Raw genomic sequence first — 14,942 nt, forward strand, 5'->3', positions numbered from 1 at the left:
CGTACGCCTCGTACACACACGGCTCTGCTCCGTACACCTCGTACACACGCTGCTCCGCTCCATACGCCTCTTACACACGCTGCTCCGCTCCGTACTTCTCGTACACACGCTGCTCCGCTCCGTACGCCTCGTACACACGCGGCTCTTCTCCGTACGCCTTGCACACGCTCGGCTCCGCTCCGTACACCTCGTACACACACGGCTCTGCTCCGTACACCTCGTACACACATGGCTCCATACACACACGGCTCAGCTCCATACACCTCGTACACACGCGGCTCCGCTTCGTACACCTCGTACACACGCGGCTCCGCTCCGTACACCTCGTACACACATGGCTCCATACACACACGGCTCAGCTCCATACACCTCGTACACACGCGGCTCCGCTTCGTACACCTCGTACACACGCGGCTCCGCTCCGTACACCTCGTACACACGCGGCTCCGCTCCGTACACCTCGTAAACACGCGGCTCCGCTCCGTACACCTCTACACACGCGGCTCCGCTCCGTACCCCTCGTACACGCGCGGCTCCGCTCCGTACACCTCGTACACACGCGGCTCCGCTCCGTATACCTCGTATACACGCGGCTCCGCTCCGTACACCTCGTACACACGCGGCTCCGCTCCGTACACCTCGTACACACACGGCTCCGCTCCGTACACCTCGTACACACACGGCTCCGCTCCGTACGCCTCGTACACACGCGGCTCTGCTCCGTACGCCTCGCACACACGCGGCTCCGCTCCGTACGCCTCGTACACACGCGGCTCCGCTCCGTATGCCTCGTACACACACGGCTCTGCTCCGTACGCCTCGTACACACACGGCTCCGCTCCTTACACCTCGTACACACACGGCTCCGCTCCGTACACCTCGTACAAACGCGGCTCTGCTCCGTACACCTCGTACACACGCGGCTCTGCTACATCCACACTGTAAACCCCTCCTGACCCCACACATAAACTTCAGCTCATCCAGCACCATGACAACCAGCACAGCAGAGTCCTGCATCCACTGAGGCCCCTGATCATGTGACCCCTGACTCCTCCCCTCCTGTGACCTCATCACAGCTCCTGTACGCACAGAGCAGCCATATATGTGGTGGCGGCTCTGCAGGTGGAGGTATGTGGAGACCCCATTACTGGGCGCAGGGGGCATTAACCCCTTCAGCACGGGGACTCTTTTGGGGTCTTGTGTTGCCCCTTTATAAGAATCATAAGGTTTTTGTTCTGTTTCCTGTAATAGATACATACGACCTAACTATGGAGACAGGAAGGGAGGAAACGTATTGTTCTCATAGTACAGGACCCCTTTACTGCTCCCACAGTGTAATGCCCCCATTATGCCCCTTATGCAGGATGTATGATGCCCCCACACAGTGTAATGCCCCCATTATGCCCCTTATGCAGGATATATGATGCCCCCACACAGTGTAATGCCCCCATTATGCCCCTTATGCAGGATGTATGATGCCCCCCACACAGTGTAATGCCCCCATTATGCCTCTTATGCAGGATGTATGATGCCCCCACAGTGTAATGCCCCCATTATGCCCCTTATGCAGGATGTATGATGCCCCCACACAGTGTAATGCCCCCATTATGCCCCTTATGCAGTATGTATGAAGCCCCCACACAGTGTAATGCCCCCATTATGCCCCTTATGCAGTATGTATGATGCCCCCACACAGTGTAATGCCCCCATTATGCCCCTTATACAGGATGTATGATGCCCCCACACAGTGTAATGCCCCCATTATGCCCCTTATGCAGGATGTATGATGCCCCCCACAGTGTAATGCCCCCATTATGCCCCTTATGCAGGATGTATGATGCCCCCACACAGTGTAATGCCTCTATTATGCCCCTTATGCAGGATGTATGATGCCCCCACACAGTGTAATGCCTCCATTATGCCCCTTATGCTGTATGTATGATGCCCCCACACAGTGTAATGCCTCCATTATGCCCCTTATGCAGTATGTATGATGCCCCCACACAGTGTAATGCCCCCATTATGCCCCTTATGTAGTATGTATGATGCCCCCACACAGTGTAATGCCTCCATTATGCCCCTTATGCAGGATGTATGATGCCCCCACACAGTGTAATGCCCCCATTATGCTCCTTATGCAGGATGTATGATGCCCCCACACAGTGTAATGCCCCCATTATGCCCCTTATACAGGATGTATGATGCCCCCCACACAGTGTAATGCCCCCATTATGCCCCTTATGCCGGATGTATGATGCCCCCCACAGTGTAATGCCCCCATTATGCCCCTTATGCAGTATGTATGATGCCCCCCCACAGTGTAATGCCCCCATTATGCCCCTTATGCAGTATGTATGATGCCCCCACACAGTGTAATGCCCCCATTATGCCCCTTATACAGGATGTATGATGCCCCCACAGTGTAATGCCCCCATTATGCCCCTTATGCAGGATGTATGATGCCCCCACACAGTGTAATGCTCCCATTATGCCCCTTATGCAGTATGTATTATGCCCCCACACAGTATAATGTTCCCCCAGTAGCGCCTGAGGTCCTGCAGTTGGAATAATCCCTCTGGAAAATGTTTTTCCCTTTGCCTTCTCCCCTACATGTAGACTCTCGAGCATGTATACTTGCATGTAGGGGATCAGGCCTTACTAGATATCGAGGCTTTGTACAGTAATATACTGCATGAGGATGGTATCAGAGGAGCAAGACGTTTCTTGAAATCGAGATCAATAGAGTGTAGCAGACATAATGACTTCATGGAGGATCTTCTAAAATTCAGTCTTACTCATAACTTCTTTCTTATTGACAGGAAGTACTTCCACCAGCTCTGGGGTACTGCGATGGGGAGACGCTGTGCCCCCTAGTATGCTAACCTATTCCTGGGCTGGTGGGAGGCAAACACAATATTCACGGATGATCATAAGTGATGGCATCCATATATTGGGATATGGTACAAATATAGTTACTACATTTTTATCATCTGGTCAGGGACGATTGAACAATCTTTTTAATTTGTCGGGGAACTCAACATCAATAGAGTGGGCCTTAGATTTACATCTGAATTTATTGTAATAATAATTTTTATTTTTATAGCGACAACATATTCCACAGCACTTTACAATTTTAGAGGGAACTTATACAGACAATACAGACTTTAGAGAATAAGCATAACTCGGATATTAAAAGGAGTGAGGGCCCTGCTCGCAAGCTTACGGTCTGTAAGGAAATAGGGAAGACACAATAGGTAAAATGTACATATATTGTATAATACTGCCATAATATACTAAATAGGGTAAGTATATAACACCACATGAACTGGTCGCCAGCCAATATGTGTACAGTAGAGACAGAGGCTATTCAGTGCATGGATGGTATGAACATGATTTTGAAGAAAATTTTAATATGGGCCAACTGGGACAGTTAGATAAGTGCGTTGAGGTGATAGGCCAGTCTAAAGAAATGGGTTTTTACGGTACGCTTAAAACTGTGGGTATTGAGAATTAATCGAATTGTCCTGAGTAGGGCATTCCAAAGAATTGGTGCAGCATGCGAGAAATCTTGGGAGACAGGAGTGAGAGGTTCGGATTACGGAGGATTTTAGTTTTAAGTCATTAGCAGAACGGAGGGCACGGGTAGGGTGGTAGACTGAGACGAGGGAGGTGATGTAGGGCGGTGCTGAATCATCAAGAGCTTTGTGGGTAAGAGCGATAAGTTTATATTGAACTCTTTACTGGATGGGCAATCAGTGCAATGACTGGCACAGGGAAGAGGCATCGTTGTGTCGGTTGGTGAGGAATATGACCCTGACAGCTGCGTTCTGGACGGATTGGAGAGGGGAAAGTTTAGAAAGAGGGAGACCGATAAGTAAAGAGTTGCAATAGTCCAGACGAGAATGAATAAGAGCTACAGGAAGAGTTTTTACCGACTCAAAGGTAAGAAAAGTTCTGATTCTAGAGATGTTTTTCAGCTGTAGATGACACGAGCGAGCGAGTGATTTGATGTGAGGAGTGAAGGAAAGATCTGAATCAAGCATGGCCCCAAGACAGCGGGCATGTTGCTGGCGAGTAATGATGGAGTCACAAACAGAAATGGCAATATCGGGCATAGGTAGGTTAGTGGAGGGAGGAAATACGAGTAGTTCAGTTTTTGACAGATTAAATTTTAGATAGAGGGAGGACATAGTGTTAGAGACAGCGGAAAGACAATCACTGGTATTTTGTAATAATGCAGGGGTGATGTCCGGAGAAGAGGTGTGTAATTGGGTGTCATCAGCATAGAGATGGTACTGAAAACCGAATCTGCTGATTGTTTGTCCAATAGGAGCGGTATATAAGAAGAAAAGAAGGGCCTCTAGTACTGATCCTTGAGGAACCCCGACGATAAGGGGAAGGGGAGAAGAAGAGGAGCCAGCAAAAGACAGAGTGAAGGAGCGGTCAGAGAGGTAGATCCACAGTGTCGAATGCTGCAGAGAGATCCAGGAGAATCAGCAGGGAGTAGTGACCATTAGATTTGGCTGTTAGTAGATCATTAGAAACTTTAGTGAGTGCAGTTTCACTAGAATGTAAAGAGCGGAAACCAGATTGTAAAGGGTCAAGAAGGGAGTTATCTGAGAGATAGTGGATTAGACAGGAGTGGACCAGTCGTTCCAGGAGTTTAGAGATAAAGGGAAGATTGGAAACAGGTCTGTAGTTAGCAGCACAGTTCTGGTCAAGGGATGTTTTTTTTAAGTAATGGATGTATGCTGGCGTGTTTAAAAAAGGAGAGAAAAATACAAGATGAGAGGTAGAACTTGAATATTTTAGTTAAGTGAGTGGTGACAGCTGGAGAAAGGGACTGAAGGAGATATGAGGGAATAGGGTCACTGGTGCAGGTGGTAGAGCGAGAGGAAGCAAGGAGTCTTGTCACTTCTTCTGTGACTGGTTCGAAGTCAGAAAATGAGCAAGATGCAGTGTGGGAGGGAGGAGCATGCATAACATTTGGAGATTGAGAGAAAATTTCCTGTCGGATACGGTCAATTTTTTCTTTGAAATAATTGGCCAGATCGTCAGTGCTGAAGTTGGTGGTTGGCGCCTGTGCTATTTGATTAAGAAGAGAGTGAAAAGTGTCAGACAGGTGTTTAGGATTATTGGACCATGAGATGATGAGGTTGTTAAAGTAGGTTTGTTTGGAGAGGTGAAGGGCGGAGTTATAGGTTTTAAGCATAAATTTATAATGGAGGAAATCTTTGGTCAGATTAGATTTTGTCCACAGCCGTTCGGCACACCTGGCGCACCGCTGAAGAAAACGTGTTTGCAGCGTGTTCCAAGGTTGTCGCCGTCTGTGCCGAGTTGTTCTCTGTGTAGGAGCTGCGCCTTCATCCAGGGCGCATTGCAATGTTTCGTCATAATGCTTCAGTGCAGAGTCAGGGCATGAGAGGGAGGAGATTGGGGCCAATTATGATTGCAACGATTTCATAAATTTCTGGGTGTTAATGGCATGTATATTTCTATAAGTGTGGAAAGTGGGTGTGTCTTGAGCAGGGTGACAGTTCTTGACAGAGAATGAAAGACGGTCAGAGAGCGGAAGAGGAGAGTTAGTAAAGTCATGTATTGAACAGAGCCGGGCGAAGATCAGGTCAAAGAGTATTTCCATCTTCATGTGTAGGAGAATTAGTAAGCTGTGAAAGCTCGAAGGAGGAAGTCAGCGATAAAAGATGAGCGGCAGATAGGGAGAGAGAATCGCCTATTGGGATGTTAAAGTCTCCCATGATGAGGGTGGGGATGTCATAGGATAGAAAGTTTGGAAGCCAAGTGGCAAAGTGATCCACAAACTGACGGGAGTGGCCCGGAGGGCGATACACAACCACCACTCGCAAGGAGAAGGGCCGGTAGAGTCTGACTGTGTGGGCCTCAAAAGAAGGGAAGAAAAGTGAGGGTACTGAGGATATAACCTGAAAAGTACATTTTGTTTAAAGGAGCAGACTAACACCAATTATTACCAGTTGCTTTTCCTGTATGTACTGATCAAGAAGGATTATAATGGGACCCTAGGGACACTCATCTACCATAAACTTTCAAACACTAATAAACTATTGAAATGGGATAACCACCACCCCCATCCCCATAAAAAGAGGAAAACCCAAGGGCCAATTTTTACGGTTGAGAAGGTACTGCTCGAATGTCACAGATTTTTAATATACAGACCATAGAACTGAACACCAGATTTAGGGATGAAGGGTACTCGTGGTACATTTTGGATTTCGCATCATCGTTTGCAGAAAAATGGTCTTATCCATCAGCTTATCTTTTCCTCATTCAGATCTCTAAAATACCGGATCCTCTCAGTGAAGATCGTCTATATAAGAAAATTGTACTGATTTATCCAGGAAAATGATGGACAAGATGGTGGAGAGGATATTACACCTTACCCTAGAGATCCTCTTCCGGCTTACTGGAGAGGTGAGAGATTCTTATGACGTCACATTACATCGTTCTTATCTATGGGAATAACAGATGGACAGAACTGGAGAGGTGAGGACTCTGGAAATGTCTGTAGTGAGATTTATTAATGTGCCTCTCCATAACAGGATTACACAGTAGTGAAGACCTCTAGTGGGCGCTGTCAGGACCCTGTGTCTGAGGGATGGGGAAGACCCCTGAGCCCAATCACGGGGCCTCCACCTCACCTCCTGATACATGAGGACATCAATGACCAGAAGATCCTAGAACTCGCCTACAAGATGATTGAGCTGCTGACTGGAGAGGTGACACTGCTGGGACATTATACAGTAACGCTATGAAGGGATCGGGGGGGTGACGGTATCATTGTATGTTTCAGGTTCCTATAAGGTGTCAGGATGTCGCCGTCTATTTCTCCATGGAGGAGTGGGAGTATTTAGAAGGACACAAAGATCCGTACAAGGACATCATGATGGAGGTTCCCCAGCCCCTCACATCACCAGGTAATAGACAGGGCTAAATACACACGGCCTATAATTATCTGTATGTAAAGAATGAATTCAGTCCCTGTATGTGTTTCCTCCAGATCTATCCAGTAAGAGGACAACACCAGAGAGATGTCCCCGTCGTCTTCTTCCACAGGACTGTAAACAAGAACATCCCAATGATCCTCAGGATCATCAGGTAGATGGAGAGAAGGCGTCATGAGATTTCTCCTATAATGTGTAGATGGCTGTAAAGGTCATGTCTTTAGTTTTGTTTTATCCACCAGTATTATATGTTTTATACTTGTGTAATGGGACTTCTCCATCTGTCTGTGACTTTTACAATATTTGTTTCAGGGTGAAGATCTGACCCATATTAATACTACAGAGACATATGTGAGGGTTGATGAGCGGTGTAAAGAGGAGATTCCTACATATGACTACCCAGGTGAGTAGTAACCACTAAATGCAGAGAAGTCACAGATTCTTCTCAGTCACCGGCTGTGGCTGCTTTATCGGTGGTGTAGTCCAGCTGTATCACAATCGTGTGATCACCATTTTGCCGCTAGATCACAACATTCTCCTCCGTCCGAAAATATTCAAATTACTTTGTGTAATTGTGAAAGCCCTTTTCTATAGAACTTACAACCTGGAGGATCCACCTACACCCTGGGATTAGGAGACGCTGACTGTTACCTGCCCAGATCTGTAAACTACAAAGCCAAATGACAGCATACGTAGAATGTGCTGACAAATTAGAAAATCACTTGAAGAAAAATATTATGATGAGCGTGTAAGAGAAAGCGGAGGGTAATGATGCTGCTGGCTTCCTAGATCGCTGATATCTTATTGGATGAATCCACCTTCTCTCCCTTCTGTGCTGCTGAATGTGCTCATATGGTCCCTACAAGACCAGGTCCAGTCTTTTTGGCCAAACTTCGCTTTTTTGATCGATAACATTAAATGTCCAGTGAGGTCCAAGTGTGAATTTCTGTCCAATAACGACAGTTTCCCTTTATCCTGACTTTTCAATTTCTTTTTAAACCAACTAACTTCAAACAGGATTGCGATAAACTACGTAAAAAAATTACACCTGTGCCATGATATATCGCTAAGCTGTACCTGGGTGATGGCTGTAATATACATTTATTCACGCCTGCAGGTGATGTGTTGGCATGGCTCGAGCCCTGGTTTCATGGATCCACTCCACATCATAAATAGTATTGAGCGAATTTGTTCGGCATTTCAAATTCAGGTTCGTGTTCGGGGTTCCGGCTTGTTTGCGCCAAATGGTCCACCATAAATGAGTGCAACTCCAGTTTAGTGCTGGATTTCTCCCCTCATACATACTTTGTTGTTGGGGATGTTACATGTTTTTATATTCTTTCTTTTTTTCGCAAGTTCATTCTGTATGATAGTTTCATTGTGGTGAGATCAGCATACCCCACTTATGTGAGTCTGTAACTCCCTGGTAGTCTTTCAAAAAGATCTCCATTGCCTCTTCCAAATGCCAGAGATCTAAATTTAAGACTCCTCAGCTCTGCAGTATTATAAAAAGTTCACTTTAAATGTCTAATATTTCTTCTTGAAACTCATCTGACAGAAAATATTGGTTCTTACGATAGTTTAGATTGCCAAGAGCCACCGAGCCCCATACTCTAATTACCACAGAGAGGTTTCACCACTAGTTACTCACTACTTACTGATGGAGACTGTTGAGTTTGATCATTTCAGTAGATGTTTTATTGTCTGTAGACAAAATTTTTGACTTCAGTAATCCTCTGACTTAACCCCTTCCTGCAGCCAGTTTTCTGTTCCTAATTAGGCCCCATTTTTCAAATCTGATGTGTGTCACTTTATGTGGTGATAACTTTGGAATTCTTCAAAAAGGATAAAAGGAAACAAATGGACCTTACAAATTATTTTCCAACTTCTCTTGAATCTGACAATCCCCTATATACGGTTGTACACTACTGTCTGGGCACATGGGAGGTTAAGAAGGGAAGAAGCGCCATTTAGCTATTAGGAATGCAGATTTTGCTGGAATAGTTCTCAGACACAATGTATTTGGGGTGCTGTTCATGGTCACCTGGAAGCTCAAGAGATGGCTACCACGAATAGGCTTACCTTATCTACCCCGTTTATAGATTTCAAAAATTACTTTGCTCATCACCCTTTAACACCTCTACATGGATCTGGACTTAAACAGAGACCCTAGGCTTGGGCCACGGTGTTACCTGCTGTTCTGTGGAGTGAGATGGGAAGAAGAATAGTCAGGTAGCCGGGTGAGAACCAGGAGGGCAGAGAAAATACAAAATCAGAAGACACAAAAGTAGTCTGTAAATGGGTCGGGATCACAACAGGAAACAAATACACAAGCTGGGAGCTGAGCACAGAGGACTGAACCAGAGGAGGACAAGGCTGTATCTGGCAGCTTCCGGCAATATGCTTCCAGCTTTAGTAGGGTGCGGTGCTCTCCAGTTGGCTGAAGCAGGGAGCAGATTACTCCAGCTGGACAGCACACACACCCATACTGCCAGACTGGATGGTACTACAGGTCCCAGCAACCCTAATCTTAGTGGCTGGACAGAGCCTGCTCCTCGCAGAGCTTCTGGTTCTGACGTCTCCATCACCAGCGCCGCCTGCAGGATGAATAAGGCTGTTCCTGGTGAGAAAAGCGGACGTCGCAGGAACAGATCCCAGAGGAGATGGGACCCACCATTTACAGAAGCCCTAATATAACAAAATGGCAGAAAACCAGAGCAGTAGAAATTCCCATAAAGTGACTCCTTTTTGGAAAGTATAACCCTCAGTGAAATAATCTATAGGAGAAGTGACTACTTTGACTCCACAGTCACTTTCCGGAAATTAGCACGCAGTGGATGTTAGAGAGTGAAAATTGTACATTTGCCATTTTATTACCCAACACATAGTGCCCAGATTGTGCTCCAGGAGACATACACCATCAATTAAGTGGGTTCTTCTCACTATAGTAATGGCAAATACATGGATGCTGAGTGTGTTTTGGGCACACTGCAAGTCTCAGAAGTGAGGGGGAGATCTGACTTTGGGAGAGCGGATATTGCTGGATTGGTTTATGGAAGCCATGTTGCTTTTCAAGAGCCTTTGAGACACTAATAATGTGGAAACCTCTGTTTTTCCACTGACAGATGATGGACCTGAGTGGGGACTTGTTTTTTGTGAGATGAGTAGAAGTTTTTATTGATATTATTTTCACCTACATAACATTGTTTGGTGGCTTTTTATTCCATATTTGGGAGGCAGAATTAACAAACAGTTGAACACTGGTTCATCCCATGAGGTTTTCCATTAGACTGTGAACTGTCATTCGGTCAATAACTTGACATTTCTACAGACATTTTAAGTACAATTAACACAAGAATCCCATAGAAAAATAAATAAAGATTGCATACCACTTCTAAATCAATCTAAACAAACACATCCCTGGGCTACATGCTAGTCCAGGGAAATGAAGAAATATATGCTCAAGTTTAAAAATCAATTTTATTAGATACAAATCTAAAAAATATTCCTCTATTTTTTTAGATTTGTGTCTAATAAAATTGATTTTTAAACTTGAGCATATAGCTCTTCATTCCCTGGATTAGCATGTAGCCCAGGGATGTGTGTGTTTAGACCTTTTAAGTAGAAATGTTCAAAAATATAAATTTCAAGGATATTTTATTCAAAATTAATAATTGTTTTTTTTTCTTGGCAGATGACTGTACCAGGAGATCAGATGGACAAGAGATTTTTAAATCTGACGATCTTGAGATCCCACAGGATACAATTGAAGTGAATGCCATTACTCCAGATATAACATCATTCCTTCACAGCAAAGATCTGTCATCTGATCCTATGAAACATGTCCTGTCTTCTGATTCATTACCGACTACTAAGGAAAATAAAAATAAAAAAATGAGCATTACAAAACGAACTGCTCCTAAAGCAAAGAAGACATTTTCAGGTTCAGAATATGGAAATATTTTTACCGTCTCAAAGTCTATTCTTAAACATCAAAAATTACACACAGCGGACAATAGATTTTCTTGTTCCATATGTGGGAGATGTTTTAACCAGAAATCAGATTTTAATATACACCAGAGAACTCACACAGGGGAGAAGCCTTTTTCATGTTCAGAATGTGGGAAATGTTTCAACCGGAAAGCACGTCTTAATATCCACCAGAGAACCCACACAGGAGAGAAGCCTTTTTCATGTTCAGAATGTGGGTTATGTTTCAACCAGAAAGCACATCTTAATAACCACCAGAGAACCCACACAGGGGAGAAGCCTTTTTCATGTTCAGAATGTGGGAAATGTTTTAACCAGAGATCAGATTTGATTAATCACCAGAGAATTCACACAGGGGTGAAGCCTTTTTCATGTTCAGAATGTGGGAAATGTTTTAACCAGAAATCACATCTTGTTAAACACCAGAGAACTCACACAGGGGAGAAGCCTTTTTCATGTTCAGAATGTGCGAAATGTTTTAAACAGAAATCGCATCTTATCCTACACCAGAGAAGTCACACAGGGGATAAGCCTTTTTCATGCTCAGAATGTGGGAAATGTTTTAACCAGAGATCAGGTTTGATTAATCACCAGAGAATTCACACAGGGGAGAAGCCTTTTTCATGTTCAGAATGTGGGAAATGTTTTAACCATAAATCACATCTTGTTAAACACCAGAGAACTCACACAGGGGAGAAGCCTTTTTCATGTTCAGAATGTGGGAAATGTTTTAACTATAAATCAACTTTGGTTAAGCACCAGAGAACCCACACAGAGTAGAAGCCTTTTTCCTATTCTTTTTTTTTTCAATTCAATAAATTTGAGATTTTTTTCATTGGTTTCTTTTTGACAAATCAAGAAGCCAGTACACACAATAATAAAATAACATACCATAGGGATGACATACATTCATCTCTCCTATATATCCTTTCAGCTTGCCCATTACCGTCTGATAACTTGCAGTTACTATATCTTACAATTAACATTCCACATTCTTGAAATTTCTTATATAACCATAATATTGTAATAAACATTATAATCCTATACACATATAGGTGTGCTATATTACCCATACCACATGTTAAGGAATTCCAATACACATTACAATGAAACATTAGACCTCGCCAATACCCCCCCTCCCCCATAAGTCATTGTCTCTCCAACAATAACCCCCTTGGTGGCATTCCAGGTGTATCCAACCAAAAGCCCCATATTTTCTCAAATGTATTCATTGAATTTAATTTTTTACATACCCCTTTTTCTAATCTGATAATATTATTTATCCTATTTTTGAGTTCACTCATTTCTGGAGGTGAGGGGTTAATCCATTTGGATGCAATATGTGTCCTAGCTTGAAATAAAATATGTGAAATCCCTATTGAAATTGAGTCAAATTTCATATCATCTTCTAATATACTTAATAGGCATTTTTTGGGTCTGGTTGAATATCTATTTTATATACCCTCTTTATAATAGACAGAACTCCTTTCCAGTATTTACCTAACTCCCGGCATTCCCATAGCTTATGTAATAGGCCCGCAGCATCCATTTTACATCTTGGACATTCAGCAGCAGTCCGGTATCCTATGTTACATAGTAATCTAGGTGTCTGATATTTCCTATGTATTAATTAGTGTTGAGCCACCCCCCTAGTGTTCAGGTTCGGTTCGTCGAACACTGGGATGTTTGTGGAACTGTTCGTCGAACACCTTAGAACACTGTCGAACACCGTTAAAACCAATGGCAGGCAAATAAACATACATAGAAAACACCTTCAAAGGTGTCCAAAAGCTGACAAACTGCTCAGAAGACACTCTCTTTAAAAAAGCCTGCCTGCAATTCAGCATCGGTACCCGACAATTTAGAACAGAAAGAATAGAGCATCACACATAGATTAGATAGATAGAAACATGTCAGTCACATATATAAGAAGGACAGTGATAGTGTTGATTACTGTACTTGTCATTTAGTGTTAAAATAAAGGATTTATTAAAAAAAAAAATTGGCGTGGGGTTCCCCGTAATTTTAGTCTAGTGGAGGTTAAGCAGACGGTTGGGGCAGATGTTTGAAGCCTGGGAAGGGGGTAATACCCACGGAGCTTCCCAGGCTACTAATATCAGCCCCCAGCTGAATACCTAGCCTTTACTAGCTATTAAAATGGGGGACCCCCCAAAAAAATGACGTGGGGTACCCCCTATTTTAATAGCTAGCAAAGGCTAGGCAGACAGCTGGGGGCTGATATTAATAGCCCAGGAAGGGTGCCATGAATATTGGCCCCCTCCCAGGCTAGAAACACCAGCCGTCAGCCGCCCCAGAAATGGCGCATCCATAGGATGCTGGTGGTTGGGGGCAGCCCGTTCCTGCCTGCTGTACCTGGCTGGACACAAAAATCGGGCGAAGCTCCACATCAATTTTTTTTAATTATTTCATGAAATTGACGTGGGGCTTCGCCCTATTTTTGTATGCTGCAGGCAGGAACGGGCTGCCCCCAACCACCAGCTGCCTATTTTTACCTGGCCGGACACAACAATATAGGGAAGCCCTTTTTTTATAATTATTTCATGAATTTCATGAAATAATTAAAAAAAAAAAAATACGTGGGGCTTCGCCCTATTTTTGTGTCCAGCCAGGTACAACTAGGCAGCTGGGGGCTGGAATCCGCACCGCAGGGAGGCCCAAGCTTTCTGCCCCCCCCCCCGCTGCAAATTGCAGTCCGCAGCCGCCCCAGAAAATGGCGCGTTCATAGAAGCGCCATCTTCTGACGCTGTACCCAACACATCCAGGGCCCTGGTGCGGTGGCTCACTGGGTAATAAAGGGGTTAAGGCCAGCTTGGTATTATCAGCTGGCCCTAAGCCCGAAATTTATGGGGTCACACCAATATTAGACATGACCACCATGAATTTCTAGTAAAGTATTTAAAAAAAACACAACACCCAGAAAAAAGTCCTTTAATTGAAATAAAGACACAATTCTTTATTGTTCTAAATTAAACCATACTTACCATCACGCCCATTCCATCTGAAGCCAACGATCTCCTGCAATAAAAGAAAAATAATAAAGCAACATCATCCTTTTTTTTTAAATCAAATAGGTTTTTATTGAACATATTTCAAATATACAATAATTTCAAAAGCATCGCATTTTTTAAACAAAAAGGTAATGTAAATAGGAAACACAAACCCCTTTATAATCCCTTCCCCCCCCACACCCTTTTCCGACAGCAACCCTTCCCTTATGTTGTATTATATTAAAAGGTAAAGAGAAATATAATGAAGTCCCATGCCACTAAAGAACTCTCCTATTAGACCGTTATGATAAAAAAGACAAAACCCGAAGGTACATTCCTGAAATGTCCGTTTATACTTCCTTATTCATGTTTGGACTCTGTATTCTTAGATTCCTTTGTATTGTATCCAAGGTTCCCATACTTTTTCAAATGTTTTGTGCTTTCCTCTTTTCCCATATATTCTTCTTTCCATTTGTATAGTGAATCCTATTTGTCTAAAAAATTCTTCCTCGGAGGGAGGACGAGCCCCAATCCAGTTTCTCGCTATAACTTTCCTAGCACAATAAAGTATTCTAGCAATAGCTATTTTTATATTTTTGTCAGCTAATATTTCTTCTACATAACCCAGCAAGCATGTTATAGGGTCTCCTGGGACTTCGCAACTATACCCCCCATCAATTGCAGCAAGGACCCCAGACCAAAACCTTAATAGTCTAGGTCATTCCCGCATCATGTGGAATATGCCCGCCTCCCCTCCCCCACATCTTGGGCATTTTGAATCGCCCCTTAGTCCCATTTTATGCATAATTAGCGGAGATCTATAGACTCTGTGGATTACATAAATATGAGACAATCTTGCAGGTTCGCTCATTGAGAGTATAGGTATGTATTCCAGTATGTTTTCCCAAATGTCGTCCCTTATTAGACCAATCTCTTCTTCCCATTTACTTTTAGATCTTATTGGAAA

The 14,942-nt window shown here is 43.8% G+C and overlaps 1 protein-coding gene across 2 annotated transcripts; it reads left to right on the top strand.

Moving 5' to 3' along the window:
* The first annotated feature begins 1,055 nt into the window (after positions 1-1,055).
* LOC141198685 (uncharacterized) lies at positions 1,056-12,993 on the top strand. Of its 2 annotated transcripts, XM_073663087.1 has the most exons (8): positions 1,056-1,128; positions 4,331-4,451; positions 6,308-6,447; positions 6,576-6,752; positions 6,827-6,950; positions 7,034-7,131; positions 7,290-7,380; positions 10,672-12,993. In XM_073663087.1, exons 3-8 carry the CDS (start codon positions 6,379-6,381, stop codon positions 11,745-11,747), a joined length of 1,635 nt encoding a protein of 544 aa, XP_073519188.1. In that variant the 5' UTR covers positions 1,056-1,128; positions 4,331-4,451; positions 6,308-6,378; the 3' UTR covers positions 11,748-12,993. The 2 variants fall into 2 exon arrangements, with proteins under 2 accessions (XP_073519188.1, XP_073519189.1); XM_073663088.1 differs by lacking the exon at positions 4,331-4,451 and having other exon boundaries at positions 1,067-1,128.
* Positions 12,994-14,942: the final 1,949 nt, after the last annotated feature.

This window comes from Phyllobates terribilis, unplaced genomic scaffold (genome assembly GCF_046119375.1).
Source record: "Phyllobates terribilis strain yellow unplaced genomic scaffold, ASM4611937v1 Scaffold_99__1_contigs__length_5935540, whole genome shotgun sequence".
Lineage (NCBI taxonomy): Eukaryota > Metazoa > Chordata > Amphibia > Anura > Dendrobatidae > Phyllobates > Phyllobates terribilis.